At 47.1% G+C, this 18,324-nt stretch overlaps 2 protein-coding genes across 5 annotated transcripts in view; one reads left to right on the forward strand and one right to left on the reverse strand.

Moving 5' to 3' along the window:
- The window catches only part of Entpd4 (ectonucleoside triphosphate diphosphohydrolase 4), a 29,592-nt gene extending 14,013 nt beyond the window's left edge, over positions 1–15,579 (forward strand). Inside the window, exons 5-13 of one of the 2 annotated variants that reach the window (NM_026174.3) lie at positions 3,239–3,389; positions 4,231–4,334; positions 5,550–5,609; positions 5,832–5,986; positions 7,659–7,825; positions 10,476–10,800; positions 12,405–12,490; positions 13,160–13,321; positions 14,357–15,579. In NM_026174.3, coding sequence (NP_080450.1) covers positions 3,239–3,389; positions 4,231–4,334; positions 5,550–5,609; positions 5,832–5,986; positions 7,659–7,825; positions 10,476–10,800; positions 12,405–12,490; positions 13,160–13,321; positions 14,357–14,576 — 1,430 coding nt within the window. In that variant the 3' untranslated portion in view covers positions 14,577–15,579. The remainder of the gene's footprint in view (positions 1–3,238; positions 3,390–4,230; positions 4,335–5,549; positions 5,610–5,831; positions 5,987–7,658; positions 7,826–10,475; positions 10,801–12,404; positions 12,491–13,159; positions 13,322–14,356) is intronic. The other variant, NM_001360352.1, reaches the window with a different exon arrangement.
- Gm16867 (predicted gene, 16867) overlaps positions 12,127–18,324 on the reverse strand; it is a 140,791-nt gene continuing 134,593 nt past the window's right edge. For all 3 annotated transcript variants that reach the window (XR_003950916.1, XR_001781315.2, XR_874771.3), the window contains 2 exons: positions 12,867–15,832; positions 12,127–12,305 (listed from right to left, as the gene is read on the reverse strand). The gene's annotated coding sequence lies outside the window, so the exon portion shown is untranslated. The remainder of the gene's footprint in view (positions 12,306–12,866; positions 15,833–18,324) is intronic.

An 18,324-nucleotide genomic window follows, 5' to 3' on the forward strand; every position in this document is an offset into this window, starting at 1 on the left:
CACTGCTGAGAAGATTTCGTTTTGTTCTTCCTGGTTAGTAGCTCTTTCTTAAACAGACATTTTCAGATAACTCTTGAAAATCTATAACTTAAATATTAGCATATTATTTGTTTAAATATTGGTACGTATTATGATTACTACCCAGATGTCTCCCTTCCTTTCATCACTACCCTTTCTCTTCTCTTCCCCCTCCTCCACCTCATCTCCCCCCCTCTTGCCCCTTTCTCTTTAGTGGTGCTGGTATTGACCCTAAGAGTCATATATGCTAGCCAGGTGCTCTCCCAGCAAGTTCTAGCCCTAGCACTCTTTATTTTTGAGACAGTATTTTACTAAGATACCCAGGCTGGCTTCCGCTTACAATTCTTCTGCCTTGGGTCATTAGACTCCACTTGCCCAGGTGTATTTCTTATGTTCTAGATTATTTATAAGGGCAACCTCGGGACTTAAAAAGAATGAATGTAACCAGGCAGTGGTGGCACACACCTTTAATCCCAGCACTCAGGAAGCAGAGGCAGGTGGATCTCTGAGTTCATGGTCATCTTGCTTTACAGAGTGAATTCCAGGGACACACAGAGAAACCCTGTCGTAAAAAAAAAAAAAACAAAAAAAGTGAATGTAAATACACTCAGTTTTTAAAGATCGGATCGTTTCACGTCTAAGCAGTGTGAGGTGTAAAATCAAGGCTTGGTTTCCTCGTTAAATAGCTTAAGCAGCGACAGTCTCCAGCCTTCTCGGGCTCTCTCTGCCTTGTCCGTGGTTGGTACCCTCTTGGCAGCAGTGGGAATGGAACATTTTGAATGAGCTTTCCTTACCTGATACTCAGTAAGCGCTGACTTAAAACAGTAGGCTACCCAGCATAACAGAGACACCGAACTTCTGCTTTGTCTCTCACCTGTGTGTGAGTGCTAAAATATCAAATGCCGAGTATTCAATACATTCATTTTTTAAAATGTCAGAGAGACGCAAAGAAATGACCCGGGCTCAAAGAGATGGGCATGCTAGGTGCTCGCTTTCATTGCTTTACAGGGTGCTCATGTCTCTTGTGATCACACTGTGCCCATAAATACCGAGAATTATAACCTGACACAGAGATCTTAAAACAGAATACTGATAAGTAATAACCATCGTAGTTTATTACCCTCCATCTGAGAAGTGGATTTCCATAAACAAAGATCCTGATATTTATTTAGTGCTAACTTAATTCTCCATTGTTCTGACCCTTAAAATTGTATGTATGCCTAATCTAGAAATAGCTTCAGGGTTAACCTGATACTGCTCGTTTCCCAGGAGCCTCTGAGCTAAAGCTCAGTAAAACACTTTGCCTTTTGACGAGCTTCACATGACAGCCTCCAGCACTAGCTGAACGCCTTCCACAGAAGTCTTCCCTAGTAGACTGCTAATGGAGACTAGTTCTCCTTACAGCCCGCGGGATGAAACTCAGGTCCTCATGGAGGTATATATATGCCAGGATCTCGGTCACAGCTGGCTTAGCATGGTTCCCCTCACAGGATGGATCAGCCAAACAAACTGTCCTCATTGAGGTGTACTCAGGAATCTGTTAGATCCAGCTTAGCACGGTTCTTACGCAGGTAGAAATCAGTGAACCATTTTTATAGCAATGCTGTTTGACTCCTAGTCTCTCAGTGTTAATATAAACAACTCTGGAAGTATATTAAAAATAGATTCTGGTTAGTTTGGGATTTAGTTTTCCACTGAACTAGCTCAGTGTGTTAACAAAGTTTTGCCTTTTACTCCATTTTCTGCTGTTTCCTTTCTGGGTCTACAATTCCTTAACGTGTGAAGCAAGAAATTGTCAAACTCAAGTCCCCATTGCTTTGATCTTGTAGGCTCAATGACAGCTATAAATACTCATTGAATTTTTTTTAAAGATGTGTGTATTGATTGTGTCTGTGTGCCTGAGTGTATGTATATGCAATGCATGTATGCAAGTGCTTAGGGAGGCCAGAAGAGGGCATTGGGGTCCCTGAACTGGTTGGTTGTGAGCCACCGAGTAAGTGCTGGGAACTAAACCTAGGTCCTCTGCAAGAGCAGCCAGAGCTTTAGCTGCTGAGCTGTCTCCTTGGCTCCCATTCACTTCTAATAAGTATTGAACAGAGCTTCCTGAGCACCTCCACCTGCCAGGCACTCCTGAGTGCTGGGATATGAACCGAACAAGACACAGTGCGTGCCCTTCACCAGCTCTAATGAGACAGACAGCTAAGGAATGTGGTGTGATGGACAGATAGATACATAGCTGGCTCAGGCTGAGCACAGGCTACAGCTGGTGCTCAGGAGAGCTGGTGTCTCTTAGGACTCTGCTAGGGAAGACTTCTGTGGATGAAGGAGCTGATTGGACAGGCAGAAGTTGACTGGGTAAAGGAGGCAGAGGAAGAGAAGCCTCTTCCTGCAGGGGACTCGGAGGCCCGAAGGCCAGAGCAGGGTGCAGAATTAGTTCAGTGCTTTGAGGTGAGAGAAAGAGGTAAAGATGGGCCATTGGGTGGGTCGCTGTGTATCTCTAAACTGAGTTTGTCTGTGTCGGTTAGAGGATCCATAGAAGGGTTTAAGACAAAAACAAAAGAAGCATCCTTGGGGTAGGGGATGGAGGGATCAATGGAAACTGGAAGGCAGTCAGTTAGACTAGGCCAGTAGCAGATGACAGGGGCCAAAGAAACTAGCATAAGCAGGCCCAGAAGTGGTCGGTGAAAGTGGAAGGCAGTGCACAGGGGCATGAGAAATTACCCTGGATGCCACCCTGGGCACAGGGCGGGGAAGAGGCAGCAGAAACAGATCTGTAGTACCAGCTGCAGACTAGGTCATGTTTGGGGTGTCCGTGAGGACAGGCAGTAGCTGTGTGCGTTAGACAATCACCTTGACCTGATCTGAAGGTTGGAAAGAGCTCTGGGGACAGATGATATGAGCTGAAGATCTGTGGCATGTGGGTGGCATTACAGCCATTGGGGTTTGCCTGAGCAGAGAAGGGCCATTTCTCAAGGGCAAGAATGTGCTCCTGTGTGGGACACCTTGCAGATGCTCAGTCAGATCAATATCCTGATAACAGAGACGAGCGCATGGACCTGAACCCTTCATGCCACACAGCAGTGTGGAAGTAGAGGAATAGGCAAAACTAGGAGAATACAGAGTACAGAGTGTAGCCTGAATCTCTCCGAGCTTCAGCACACTGAAGACATTTCTCTTAGCGCCATGACATCCCTGCTAACCCAACTGTCCATCTCTGCAGGCATCTCAGAGTTTGCTACCTCTCCAGAAAAAGTCAGCGACTACATTTCTCCGCTTCTGAGCTTTGCTGCAGAACATGTGCCTCGGGCAAAACACAAAGAGACACCTCTCTACATTCTCTGCACAGCTGGAATGAGAGTCCTTCCTGAAAGGTGATCTTCCTCAGCCTGGAGGGTGGGTGGTCTCTGCAAAGGAGGGGTGACTTACTCTTCTCTCCTCCTTATCACCATCATTACTGGCTTCATTGTGGCATTGAAAATGCCACATCTCTTGGGCTGGAGAGATGGCTCGGTGGTTAAGAGCACCGATTGCTCTTCCGAAGGTCCTGAGTTCAAATCCCAGCAACCACATGATGGCTCACAACCACCCGTAATGAGATCTGATGCCCTCTTCTGGTGTATCTAAAGACAGCTACAGTGTACTTAGATATAATAATAAATAAATCTTTAAAAAAAAAAAAGAAAATCCTTTCTTGAGTCAGGACGAGTCTCAGAGCTCTTCCCTTATGCAGACCTCACCAAAGAGCTTTTAATCTACTTATTTTTTACTATAAATGGTAAGGTTAACTTTTCAGGGGTTGGGGCAGGTCAGTGTCTCCTATACCAGGTTGGCCTCAAGCTAAATATGTAGCAGAGCCTGACCTTAAATGTCCAATCCTTCTGCCTGCGCCTTCTGCCTGCGCCTTCTTCGTGCTGGGGCTGTGGGCTTACCCCACGATGCCCAGTTTATACAGTGCTGCGGATGAGGCTCAGGGCTTCATCCATGCTTGACAAGCCCTCCACCCACTGAGCTGGAAATCACATGATTCACATAACTTTTTCATTTGGAAAGAACATTCCTGAGATAAGCAATCTTTTCAATGAAATCACTTCAGTTTCACAATTAACTCTTTCATGTAGGATATAACAGAGCCGCAAGTTGTCTTTGTTTTTGTTTTAAAAAAAAAAAAATGAAGGATATGGTTTGACAGTAGATTCTGGGACTGTCTTACAGCCAGCAGAAAGCCATCCTAGAGGACCTCCTGACCGACATCCCTGTGCACTATGATTTCCTGTTTTCTGACTCCCATGCCGAAGTCATCTCAGGAAAACAAGAAGGTTGGTATCAGACCATCAGTTTGGAGTATCGGAAACAGCGCCTTCAGAGCCTCCCTCCCCACTGTGCATTGTATGGAGTCACTGGAAACCATAGCCTCGAGTTACTCTTAAAAGACTACATAAGTCTCTTAGATGGTTGATCTTATTGTACGGCCCTAAAAGTAACTGTTAAACATAGCTCATCTGTCCTCACCACATTTAGGGACTGTATTTTGAACAGACTGATGGAGGAAGCCTGTGTCCTTGCCCAGCTGATAGGTCCTTCTGGGCCATGAACTTCTGACTTACTGATACCAAGGAGGAATTCTTGCCTTTGATGAACTGAAAAAAATATTAGTTCTGTTTTAGAGAAATGATTCCACCTGAGTGAGAAACAACCCGTCAGTGAAATGGTATTGTAGGAGCAGAGATCTAGATGTGTAGTGTCTGTTCCTCTGTCACGCATCAGCCAGCCAGGGTTCCTGGGGAAAGGCACCGGGAAACGCAGACTTGGGCAGGTCAGCCGTGAGCTCCTTACAGACAAGTACGGCCCTCAGAATTGTAAAAGGTCACTTCCGGCACACAAAGGAAGTGAAAAAAAAATACCCTGGGACTGTGAAAGACAAAGACATCTCTCCTTCCCTCTGCCCAGCTAAGAATGTTCTAAGAACTGTTGCTGCAGGTGGGAAGGACCAACTGTGGACCAACACAGGCTTTCACTTGGTCAGATCATGGCCCTGTGGGAAGGTGGTGGTGATGTTGAAAGCCGGACACTGAATTATCAGCCTGCTGCTGCGACATTGTTCTTTGGCCCAGCCCAGCAGGATAGGCTAGAGGAGGCTGCTCTCGAAGGTTGATTCGCCTGTCGTCCCCACTGTGTAATGACACAAATCACGGGAGCAGTGGGAATGGATAGAAATGGGCGGTAGGAAATGTTGCCAGGCATAGGCTGAGACTTGGCAGCTGTGTAGGTGACAAAGATGCAGGAAAGATGAGAGGAAGTTAGTGTGGAATCACTGGGGAATTTCCATTTTCAACACATCTGATATAAAGTGTAAGCTTTAAAATTGAGAGTTCTTATAAAAACACTAGGGCAAGCTAAAACAGCAGAAATGTGTTATTTGGTGACTCTGTCTCAGGCTGTCAGGGGTTAAAACAAGTGAGACAGCTTACAGAGACCAAATTGATCAGAGATTTAAAACTTAATTTTTTTCTCATTTTCTCTAAAATGTCTAGGTGTGTATGCTTGGATCGGCATTAATTTTGTCCTCGGACGGTTTGAGCATATTGAGGAGGGTAAGTGCCATTTTCCCACTAGCCATCTGGTTGGAAGTTACAGCCACAGAGTACGGTCAACCCAGGGGCAGAGAAGGAGCTAAGAGTTACGAGATAGCTCAGTGCCAAGGGTCGGGCGAGCAGAGCTGAAGTCTAAGCTACAGTCATCAAGTCCATAGGGAGGAGTGGCCTGAGTGCTCTTCAAAGCAGCGCTTCAAAGAGAGGGGACACTTCTCTCTCCAGATGACGAGGCGGTTGTGGAAGTCAACATTCCGGGCAGCGAGAGCAGCGAGGCCATCGTGCGGAAAAGGACAGCTGGTGTCCTCGACATGGGAGGCGTGTCTACCCAGATAGCGTACGAAGTCCCCCAAACTGTAAGCTTTGCCTCCTCGCAGCAGGTTATTATCTGGACAGACTGCCTTCTGTTTGGTTCCATTTTCATTTACCATGTCTCCATCCATCTTTGTTTTGTCTCCTGAGTCTGGACACATCCCCACTCTGCTCGCTGAGGTTCACCTCTCAACCCAGGAGGAAGGAGGCGGGAGAAAGAGGCAGGCCTCAGCCAAGCCGATTGCGTTTGTACATTGAGACTAGCTGGTTTGTTTTCTGAAAGAGGTTTTCTCTGGTTTATATGTCAGTCGCATGCCTGAGCTTTTATTTATATTTTCACTTCAGTCACTTTTAAAAAACAATATAGCATTATATATCATTAGGAAGTTATGACCAGCACAATCGTTTTTGGTTTTGAACTGTTCTGGGAAATATTGAGGTTGGTACCCAATACTCCACATCTGGTTCATCCCATCCTTCCTCCAGCCCTTCAGTGCCCTGTCAGGGTCTGTGGTCCTAGGCAGGCTGTGCCTTCCAAAAAGGACAACAGGACCATTTCCATGTGTCCCAAAAATCACCACATCTCTTCTTACTGTTTCTGTCCAGATGTAAATTGACACCAAAGCAAGGCCTCCTACACTGTCTTCCCCCACAGTAGGGATCATGTACCAGGTGGAGGCTCAGAGTTAAGCCATGGAGCTGAACAAGCTTAGCTGGCAGCTTCACCGTGTTCCTCCTAGCTGTGTGACCTCTATGAGCCAGTCTCTTGTGAAAAGTCCCAACACCATGGCCATTGAATGGCTGCTCTCTGCCAAACACTCAGCCCCTGGTGCGAGCTGAGGAGGCTCCATTGCTCCTTGGAAAAGTGCTTTAGAAATTCAAAGCCAGGCGGTGGTGGCGCACACCTTTAATCCCAGCACTTTTCCAGAGGCAGGCAGATTTCTGATTTTGAGGCCAGCCTGGTCTACAGAGTCCCAGGACAGCCACAGAGAAACCCTGTCTCAAAAAACCAGAAAGGAAAAAAAAAAGAGAGAGAGAGAGTTTCCTACTTCCCATCCTTAATATACCTCTAGAGGCTGCCTTGCCTGCCTTCTCCCTTCATTGTAAGGTAGCAAACTACAAAGAGAGCTTAGGGCAAACAGGAGAGTAAAAACTCCCCCTGGACTCACAATGTTAAAAAGAAAAAAGCATTGTTAGTGTTTTGGTGATTTTTTTTTCCACTATTTTTATTCCTGTCATAGTTTAAAGGTGTGGTTGTTACATTTTTGCCTTTTGTGTGATTGTGTGCCCTTTATTCACAGTGCTCTGTGTATTCCTCTATAACTGATGACTGTCATTAACCTAACCCTCCCTTAGTGTTGACCACTCAGAGGCTATTTCTTTTTCATTTTGTTTTGTTTTGTTTTTGTTTTTGTTTTTTGAAGGTATCTTTATTTATTGGGACATTCCTATGTTTGGGTCTGTGTCCACATCAGGAGGTAGCATAAATAGATCTGTGGGTCAGAGAGGAGGAACTATATAGTTCTGACCTCCTTTTCAGAAAGTCCTAATACCACACATGTGCAGCAGCTGCAGTTCCCTCAGTTAGAATCATACTGCATTATGAACAACGCTTAGCATCCTTGGGGGAGGTGGAGAGAGAATCTGCTGCTCTTAATAGAACTCTTTTTAGACCCTTCTTTTGTAACTGGAGCTAAGGTTGCTTTAAAATACCGAAATGTGTCGTCCCTGTGCCTACAGGAAGAAGTAGCTAAAAACCTGTTAGCTGAATTCAACCTGGGGTGCGATGTCCACCAGACTGAGCATGTGTACCGCGTCTACGTGGCCACGTTTCTTGGGTTTGGTGGTAATGCTGCCCGGCAGAGATATGAAGACCGACTATTTGCCAGCACAGTTCAGAAAAACAGGTACAGCCCCTGCGGCTCCTCAGCGGGCACCTGCAGGCCTAGCTTGCTCCTCATCAAAACTAGATTCAGGTCAAGTACCTGCTTTTTAGCTGCCCCGTGCTAGAAGGACTGAGGGGTCCTCAGGGTCCTGCCAGCAGCCCCCGTCCCACCCGTGTATGTGCTTGCATTTTCTCTCTCCATCTGATAGAGGGGACCCTCACTGTCACTTAGACGACTTAGTTGCTCCTGAGTGACTGGGAGCAAAGGTGTGGAAAAGCACAGACAGTGACGACACACTGCTGACACACCCCCCACCCCACCCCCACCCCACCCCCACCCCCCGCGAGGCTCACACCAGACGCTGCCCTTGACCTCAAAAAGTCTCAAATAAGGAATGTTCTAGAGATACTGAGCACTGTCGCTGAGAACCACAGTGAAAGGGGATTGAGAGTAAAGAAATACCTTGAAGTAATTTTAGGATAATAAAATATTTTTAAGCTGGGTCTGATGGTACATGCCTGTAGATCATTACATCGTTAGTTTGAGGCCTATTAAGACCCTAACTCAAAAAACAAACCTAAATAAAACTAAAAACTCCACATTTTTATGAGAGGAAACTTTAAAAAACTGAGTTTTTGTGAAATTCTGGTGTAGAAAAATATGTGAAAGAAAAGCGGGAAAGGGCATCACTCCTGTCACATTGACGCTTGTGAGTTTAGCTAGGCACGGGGGTACACGCCCTTAGTTCTACCCTGTGGGAGGCCAAGGACCTCTGTGAGTTTGAGGCTATCCTACTCTGCATGGTTTCAGACCACACAGTACTACATAGCAGGACCCTGTCTTTAAAAAAATAATAATAAAAAATAAAGCCAGGCAGTGGCGATATACACCTTCAATCCCAGCACTCAGGAGGCAGAGGCAGGCAGATCTCTGTAAGTTTGAGGCCACGCTAGTCCACAAAGAGAGTTTCTGGACAGACAGGATACACAGAGAAAAACCTGTCTTGAAAAAATTCCAATAAATAAATGAATGAATATAGTAATAAGCTTCACAGTATAGCAGTTACTTATTTGAAGTATGCCCATCAGAACAGACAAATGGCTTGGGATCAGAAGGACAGAGTCTGGGTATGTAAGACACCTTGCTCTTCCTGTATCTGGTTTGTTTGTTTTGATAGAATGTTTTAAAGGTGAAATGATCATTTTAGAGCTAAGCAATAGTATATTTACTTGGCCAATTTAATCATTTTCAAAAATTGTATTAGTTATTTTTATGTGTATGGGTGTTTGCCTACATGTATGCCTGTACACTGTATGCAAGCAGTGTCCATGGAGGCCAGAAGTGGGCACTAGATCCCCTGGAACTGGTGTTACAGGTGAGCCTCCATGTGGGTGCTAGGAATCAAACCTAGATCTTCTAGAAGAGCCACCAGTTCTTAACCACTGAATCATCTTTCCAGCCCTGACCAATTTAACCTTAATAAATCAGGGAGGGCCTAAAACTTAATAAAAACCAAGTTGGAGCTACTTGGTATGAGTTTATCCGAAGTTCATATCCATAAGTACAAACTTCTCTGATTACAACAGCGGTAGTCCCGTGGTGTTGCTTTTTGTTTTAAATTTGTGTCTAGAACCTTTTGTTATAGTTATTTTTCACAAAAGTCTTAAAATTTTTAAATAGAAATATAAATTTGAAGCTTACTTTCATAGATTTATTAAACACTTTCTTCTGACTACTGAGTTTTACTAATTGGGTTTTATTATTAATTTTTTTTAAAAGTTTTGTAAAATATAGTCCAGTGGCACTCCTAAGCTAGACATAGAACACAGAAACAGTAGTGTGAGACACACATTTAGCGGCTCAAAATTCCTGATAATTATAAGCATGGCATTAATTAAACCTTGAAATGCATACCTGTCTTTGCCACTTATAGTGGTAGTTCATTTCTTTAAAGTAAATAGTTTTATGGCAAAGACCATTGTTGATTAAACTCCAGTATATTATGAGTAACCCTGATGGGAGGAATGCATGGCTTGTTAGAAAAGACTGTCAGTGAGGGCAAGTGACTCCATCAGGGTTCAACTCCTAACAGTCAGACCTGGGAGTCCACAGGACCCAACACAGGCAGACCTGGGAGTCCACAGGACCCAACACAGGCAGACCTGGGAGTCCACAGGACCCAACACAGGCAGACCTGGGAGTCCACAGGACCCAACACAGGCAGACCTGGGAGTCCACAGGACCCAACACAGGCAGACCTGGGAGTCCACAGGACCCAACACAGGCAGACCTGGGAGTCCACAGGACCCAACACAGGCAGACCTGGGAGTCCACAGGACCCAACACAGGCAGACCTGGGAGTCCACAGGACCCAACACAGGCAGACCTGGGAGTCCATAGTATCCGATACTAGCATCACTTCCACTGTCAAGTCAGGTCATCTCACTCCTTGTTTAACTGGACTCAGCATGCTAATTTATGTATGCAGTTGTGGATCTCTGCAAGAGGGACAAAATTGTATGACAATTTTACTAACTTTGTTTGGAACCCTTTGTATTCCCACCCTCAATTCTGTGGGACCCACGTTAGGAGAACACTGGTTTGCAGCCACTTGTCCAAAGCACAGTGTATGTGGCATGAGTCTCATGGTAAATGGTTCTTTGTGCCACAGGCTCCTGGGTAAACAGACTGGTCTGACTCCTGATGCTCCACTACTGGATCCCTGCTTGCCTCTGGACATTAAAGATGAGATCCAGCAAAACGGGCAGACCCTGTACCTTCAGGGGACAGGAGACTTTGACCTGTGTCGAGAGACCCTGCAGCCTTTCATGAACAAAACCAATGAGACCCAGACTTCCCTCAATGGCGTCTACCAGCCTCCAATCCACTTCCAGAACAGTGAATTCTACGGCTTCTCTGAGTTCTACTACTGCACCGAGGATGTCTTGCGAATGGGGGGAGACTACAATGCTGCTAGATTCACTCAAGCTGCCAAGGTAATGTGCAGAGACCATGCGGGCTGCAGGTCCTGCCTCCGTCTTCTTGTAGGGAAACATTTGTAGTGAATCCTTGGGATGTCCTTTCCCTTCACTTGTCCTGTGGGGAGCAGTCACAGAAGAAAGTCTAAGCTCTACTAATGGTATTATCGCCAGGAGTGTACAAAACAGAGTCTTGAGTTGACTTTTGGTTGCCACATCTCAAAATCCTTTCAGCAGCCGCCCACCCCCCCATAGCAGCCAGGACACGTCTATGATCTTGTTCCCGCTGCTCTCCCTCTTTGTCAGAGGTTTGCTCTGTCAAATGTCATCAGCCTCACTGGTTCTTGTCTTCCAGCCATAGCCCATTGCCCTTCAAGTTCATCAATTCATCGATTGTCCCAACTGTGCTGTGGTTATCTGGCTGCTGACGTTCAGTCTCTGATCCTAACCCATTGAGTTTCATGATTCTAAACAAATCCAGTTTTCTCTGTCTGTCTGTTTTGTGCCATCTTAGTTGATTTACCAGCCATCCAGTCCCCTTCCTCCAGGCATGGCTCTTGTATGATTTTATTTATAGTGCTGGGAATGGAGTCCCGGGCCTCGTACATGCTGGGCAATGCTGTCTCACTGAGCAGTGTCCGGAACCCTCTGCCTCTCTCTCTTTCTGATGCCCCCTCCCACCCCTGTAAGCATCGGTAGTTTCTCTCATGACTACTCCTCAGGCCTATTCCTGCTCTACTCTCACTGTCTCACCAGGCGCTGTCCAACAGGTCCTCTGTGTTTGGTGTCCCTGGGGCTCACCCGCATGCTGTCCTGGGGTGTTCAGTCTGAAGCTTTCATGCAGCCACCTTGCTGTACTAGTTAAAGTCTTCGGCCGTTTCACAGGCTGAATTCCACTGGTCTCAGCCTGTCACCCTGGCTCAGTGTCCTGTCAGCATGGCGAGCAGCATGGCCTCACACTGTGAACCCCCAACCTCTCTCTCTCTCTCTCTCTGTGTGTGTGTCTGTCTCTGTCTCTCTCTCTGTCTGTCTCTGTCTCTGTCTCTCTGCTCCGCCCCCCCCCCCTGCTTCTCCATTCCTGATGTTTTCCCTCCCCCTTGCCTCAGGCCAAGCGCATCCCCTCGTGCTCCCTGTCACAGCATCTCTCTGGGCGCCAGCTTCTTCACCCAGCAGAGAGGGGAGGAGTCATGTTGAGTCATGTTGGGAGGTCAGCGCCCTTCCGAGGACAGTGTTAGTGGGTGTGAGCAGTTAACGTGACTCCCAAGTGACTTTTCCGTCACCGTCCTCCTCGTGTGCTAAATCTGCTCCAAACCCAAGGACTCAGTTTGAATAGGCCAAAACCAGTTTCACTTTGGCAGAGTTTATTCTGGTGCCGTGGCAATGGGAGAACTAAACGGTCCGGGGAGGTTGTTGGTGGGAGGATTCCCAGGTAAACGGCAAGCACAGTTTGGTCTCCAGGGACTCACAGAGCCCAGGCTCAAGTTGACTGCACAGACATCGCGCTGCTTGTGTGTTTCCTGTGCCTGTTATGAATATGAACTTGGTAAGACATTTGTAAGTGGAAAAGCCATTTTAATAAGCTTTAATAAGGGATGGTTTATTTGGGGTGAAACTGTTTTCAGGATTACTGTGCAACAAAGTGGTCGATCCTGCGGGAACGCTTTGACCGAGGACTCTATGCCTCTCATGCCGACCTCCATCGACTGAAGTAAGTAGTAGACACTCGAGTCCTAATCTGCCGGGTGACCCTCTTTATCCTCTGTCCTTCTCTACCCTTAGCCTCTTTCAAGTGGGACACGTTATGGGTTTTCTGCTCAGTTTTGAAATCTTTGTCCCTGTTTGCTCTGAACATCAGAGTTGTATGGGATGCCGCCCCTTTCAGTTTCCCTGTCCCCGCCCCCCGCCTGACTCCCCAGGACATTAATGATATGGTTTATAAGATCCCTTTGTTTGACACTCGGGCAGTGACAGAGTCTTATCGTTTATTACTATGATTAATCACTTACTTAGTCCAGCACTTCGTAAAAGGGGGAGGGGCTCTAATAAACATTGAGGCTCAGCCGAAAGGATCCTCCTGCGTTTACCTTCTGTCATAAAGAGGCTGGGGTCTCCAGGAGCTGGAACGCGGCAGCGTTTGATCAGTAAGTGATGGCGTGCTGAAGGCATGTGGAGGGAGGCATCCCACAGAAGCAATTCAGTGGTGCTGTTTCAGGCTAGTCAGACCCGACAGGTAAACGGCCCTCTCTGCAGGGCGACAGCCTGAGCTCAATAATCACGTAGCAGCCACATGTGCCGCCTTCTCAGAGCTGGCCTGCTGCAAGCTGGGCACAGTCTGTCTGGTGCCTGGCCGACCCGTGTCTGTGCTTGGCACCCGTAGGTATCAGTGTTTCAAATCAGCCTGGATGTTCGAGGTGTTCCACAAAGGCTTCTCCTTTCCTGTCACCTACAAAAACCTGAAGACGGCCTTGCAGGTGTATGACAAGGAAGTACAGTGGACCCTGGGGGCCATCCTTTACCGGACCCGCTTCCTGCCCTTGAGGTAGGATTGGGAGAGGCACAGGCATGGTTCTCTGGAGCGCGCTGCCTCCTGGTGGCTGTATTCTGTGGATGCGTCAGAGCTGTGAGGCTAGCCAGACTAACTAACTTGGGTTAGCTAACTTGGGTTAGTTAACTTGGGTTAGTTAACTTGGGTCTTCTCCATCTCCCTCCCCAGGGGCTTCCTTTTCTCCCACAACATAACAACTCTCTGTGGTGCCACCCTATGTCCCATTTGTCTGTCCCCTCACCCCCGCAGAAGGGTCCATTTAGTGGTGATCCTTATGGCTTCGGGCTCCTTCTGTGATAGTATAGTATCTAGGATTGCAAAAGAAACCATTGTATTGAGCACATCTGTGACACTGTGGTAGCAGACAGACTTGTGATGTAGGGGTACATCATTATGAATGCACTGTCTTGCGATGTCTGGTAGCAGAACCATCTTGTCTGTTCCTTCAGCGTGGTGATGACTGACAGCTGAGGCGTCGGCCTTCAGAGTGGGCCCAAAGCACCAGTCATCGTCCTTAGCACCCAAGTGTCCGCTAATACTTTTAAGACTGTGGCATTGTCTGTGTAGATTCATGACCAAAGGAGATACTAGATTCCAGTCCACACTTGGTCACATAAAGACATACAGCTTTCTTTATTCAAGTTCTCAGACCTAGCTCAGATGACCACATTTAAAACCTTATTTATCTACTATTCTAACTTGGGTCAGCTCCAAAAATTCTGTTTAGAATTTTTGTTTAGAGCCGTTACTGATTACACAAATTTCCACATGAATGTGTTTGCCCCATTAACTTCCTTGTAAGAACAAAACCCTGGGACCTACATTTATCAAGTGTGTGTTGATGAAATGATAACGCTAATGTCTTAAGGACATGCTTCCATATGTCATTGTCTGAGTGTTAACAACGTAGTTGACAGGGAACCCACTTTGGGCTTGCCATCCCCTGGTCTCAATGTAAGGAAAGCTGGGAACAGCAGACCTTGCCTGGCACCCTCCTCACTGTCGTTTCTGTTTGTCTCTGTGCCACAGAGACATCCGGCAGGAGGTGTTCCGAGCTGGCCACGCGCACTGGCGGGGCGTGTCCTTCGTCTACAACCACTATCTGTTCTCCGGTTGCTTCCTGGTCGTCCTTCTGTCCATCCTTCTCTACCTGCTGCGGCTGCGGCGCATCCACCGCAGGGCGCCCCGCACTGGCTCTCTGTGGATGGAGGAAGGCCTGCCCTCCCAGAAGGGCCCTGGGCCCTTGTGACAGACACTGCGTCAGCCTGAAGAAGACTCTACAGGAAAAGCCATTTTCACCTCAGGGTTTCTTGTATGCTCAGACGGTTTTGTTTGCCCCTTTCCTTTCTGTTACAAAAACCCTCTGATTGTAAGCCCTGCTGTCTGGAGGGACTACCATTGTGAACACAGCTTTAACAGGAGGGGTGGGAATAGGAAGTTCACTCTGCCACACATCAGCACTTTCAGCACACGCACTTGAATGCAGTGCCAAGGGGACAGTGGCAGGTTCCCATCAGCATGGGTGGCACTTCAGAGTGTCCTGGGACAGAACCAAGCCGTGAGTTAGACCCTCTTTCCTCTCCAAACACCTCAACCTAGAAGGGAGGCGTTTGGTTTTATTTGCTGCTCAGGTCCATCACCATCGGTGTTTTCTTGACAGATGTAAGACTTTAGTCTTTCATAGGAAAAATCAACAAGATGGTGGCACAGGGAGGTGACACTGAAGAGTGGTCAGTGATGAGAGCTCCAGAGGCGAGCCACGCTCTGCCGCAGACAAGCACACACCTGCAAAGCAGCCGCGCTTGTCCTGTGCTGAGAATCTCTGTGGCCCTCTCAGAGCAGCCTTGGGGTTTGTTTGAGTGCTCATTTGTTTTGTTTGTTTGTTTTTAAACCAGAAAGTTCTTAAAGTTCCCCTGGTCCAGTGGTCTGAGAGAGAGCTGAGTGTGCCCTACAGGTGCCCAGCGCCTCTGAGCCGAAGGTCTGTGCTGTTGAGCTAGCTGCTCCAGGCTCTTCCTCTTCTGAGCTGTCGTCCCACTGTTCAGATCTCTTCACTGTTTTTCTTCAGGACACCCCACACATTGCTTGACAGTCCTTGTTGTCACGCTGTGGTTGCAGCTGTCGTTGGCAATGCCACTGTAAGCCCACACCGTGGAAGAGCCTGAATTTAAAATAAGAAATAAATGCACACGTTGAAAACAGACTTGACATTTTAAACAGAAACCTGAAAAGGACAACCAGGGACATGCGAGGCTAGTGGGAGCTACGCTCATTCATTCGTTCATTCGTCCACTTGCTCGTTTGTTCTTATGCTGTTGATTTATGTCAGAAATGTGGGGATCCCTGCACATGGGGGTCGTTTTGTCTTGGTAGTGATGGTGACGCACATACTTCCTACCTCCATAGCACGTAAGTTGAAGTAGTTGGCAGTAGACGGGTATTTGGAGAACCTTCAGCTGCTTATTCAAAACTGAGAGAGAAGAACTGCGACTCCAAAGCCCTGTCACCCTTAGAGAGAGAAGATGTGGCGCATGTCACATTGGCCACTTAAGACTTCACATTTATGAAAGAAACCCAAGTTCCTCATCTCTTCAACATGACCATTGTAGATGAAAGACACCAGTGGAAGTTAGGGGCATGACATTAGCCTCTGTGCGGATCATGCTCCAGGAGACATGCACTGGTATAAATATTCTGTAAATTTGAGAGGGTCAGTTTCTGAAGCCACCAGCAGCTTTAATCCTGCCACAGGTGAGCTGGTCATTAGAGTCCTAGCTGTCACCATGCTGACGTCTTTCCCTTGAATTTCTGAGCCGGCGTGTGTGTGCATCTCTCTGTGCCTGTGTCTGTCTGTCTCTCTCTCTTTGTCTCTGTCTCTCTGTGTGTGTGTGTGTGTGTGTGTGTGTGTGTGTGTGTGAGAGAGAGAGAGAGAGAGAGAGAGAGAGAGAGAGACCTGTGAACTGTCTGATGAAGAGGAAAGGTGGTGTTAGACTTTATTTGAACCTCTCTCCCAATGCCAGGCAGAAGGAATGGCAAGGCCCCATCATCTGAAAATGTGTAAACACCACCTGGAGTTTGGGGCATCTGCCTTTACAGCCAAGGCAAGCGAAAGCCAGTATAAGAACCTGCTGAAATCTGCCTACCTTCTTTAAGATGTCCTTCCTCTGCTTTAGGTAGAGAAGATGCTTATCTCGTCCTGCGCTTGCAGTGTGGGGCCAGAATGGGAACAAGCAGGCACTCAGCTCTCAGCCTGTAACCGGTCCCTGCTGCAAGGACCAGCCTTAATCTTCAAAGCAGTCCCCTGGCTAGGGTTCCCAGGGCCACACCGCCGGCGATTATCCGATAGCTCCTGGAGCAAGACCTAATAACCACTGCAGATCTTAGCCTTTGAGCTAAGAACATTATTTTCAACTTCTGAAAGGATTGCTTTAGCAGGACTTGGCATGCACACTGTTAATCCCTTGTGAGGCAGGGACAGGCAGATAGACCTCTGTGAGTTTAAAGGCCAGCCTGATCTACATAGGAAATTTCCAGCTACTACCATCTCAAGAAAAAAAAAAAAAAAAGTAATCCCAGCATGGGGAGGCTGAGGCAAAAGCATAAAGATTTCAAGGCAGGTTGCAATCTAATTCCTACCAAGAAAAACAAAAAACAGAGACTTCCTGGCCTTATAAGATCTGAAATATTTACAAATGTCCCTTTATAGAAAAATTTGCTGGCTGTTGTTGTATTGGCTTCCTGTTACTACAACAAATTCTGAGATAATCAGCTTACAAAGAGAAAAGGTTACCTTTATCACGGTTTCAGAGGTGTCCTTCAGAGGTGTTTTTGGGCCCTGTTTAGGTCCAGTGCTGAGACAGCACAGTATGGCAAGAACCAGGGCGAGCACAGAACCACTGCTTCTCAGCCAAGAGCAAGGGGTGGGGGCACACTCCCCTTCAAGGGCACACCCTAGTGACCTGAGAACATCCTGCTTAAGCCCCATCTCACAGTTCCTCTGCCTCCCCTAACACAGAGTCAGGGGCCTCGTCTCTAACACAGAAGCCCACGGGGACATTGCCGGTTCAAACTCTGCCTGTGAGAACGAGCTGCTGCTACAAGGGAAACAAGCTGCTGTCCCGAGCTGCTGTTCAGTACCCAGATGGGAAGTAACCACACATCAGTCTTGAAACATCTTGATAGAAAAAGGAAAACCTAGAGCCACACCCTTCGGGCTGTGCACATTTCATACCTAAACCTCTGGCTTTAGCTGAGCTCCCACCTCAGGCATAGGTGATGGAGAAGCTGGCAGCTTAAGGCCAGTGTCATTGGTCTCCGCTTGACCACCTTAAGGTAGGTCACTGTCCATTGTTACCGACCCCACGCACTGCAGTGTAACCAGCCTTAAGCAGACACTCATTTTAACTCAGGTCTACATGGAATAGTGTTCCTTATGAGAAGCACGTGTCAGTAAGACACTAAAAAGGCAAATGTGTTTTCTGAGCTTTAAAAAGCACACCATCTCCACTCGGGAGTCGTGTGTGATAGATAACGTGCAATGCAGCAAAACTGCCTCTACTTAAAGCATTTCACATACTTCAGTGCTCCGTTTTTCTCCAGTGTTGAGTTTCCCTCTAGGTCGGTGGTTCTCAACCTTCCTGATGCTGCGACCCTTGATACAGTTCCTCATGTGGTGAACCCCACCCCCAACCAGAAAAGTCATTTTTGTTATGGTTTCATAACTGTAATTTTGCTACTGTTATGTGCCATAATGTAAATATCTGATATGGATATAGTCTTAGGCGACCCCTATGGAAAGGTCATTCACCCCTCCAAGGGGGTCGGGACCACAGGTTGAGAAACACAGCTCTGCGTGATACGCAGTGTGAACAGCCTGGGAGAATGCTGTGTGCCTGAGATGTTTTACAGTTAGGGATTACAAATCTAAGGGAGTACCTTTAAATTTTGTTTGTTTGTTTGTTTGTTTTTAAGTGATAGATGTCTTTTAAACTAAGTAATGT

The sequence above is a fragment of the Mus musculus genome, chromosome 14 (assembly GCF_000001635.26).
Source record: "Mus musculus strain C57BL/6J chromosome 14, GRCm38.p6 C57BL/6J".
NCBI lineage: Eukaryota > Metazoa > Chordata > Mammalia > Rodentia > Muridae > Mus > Mus musculus.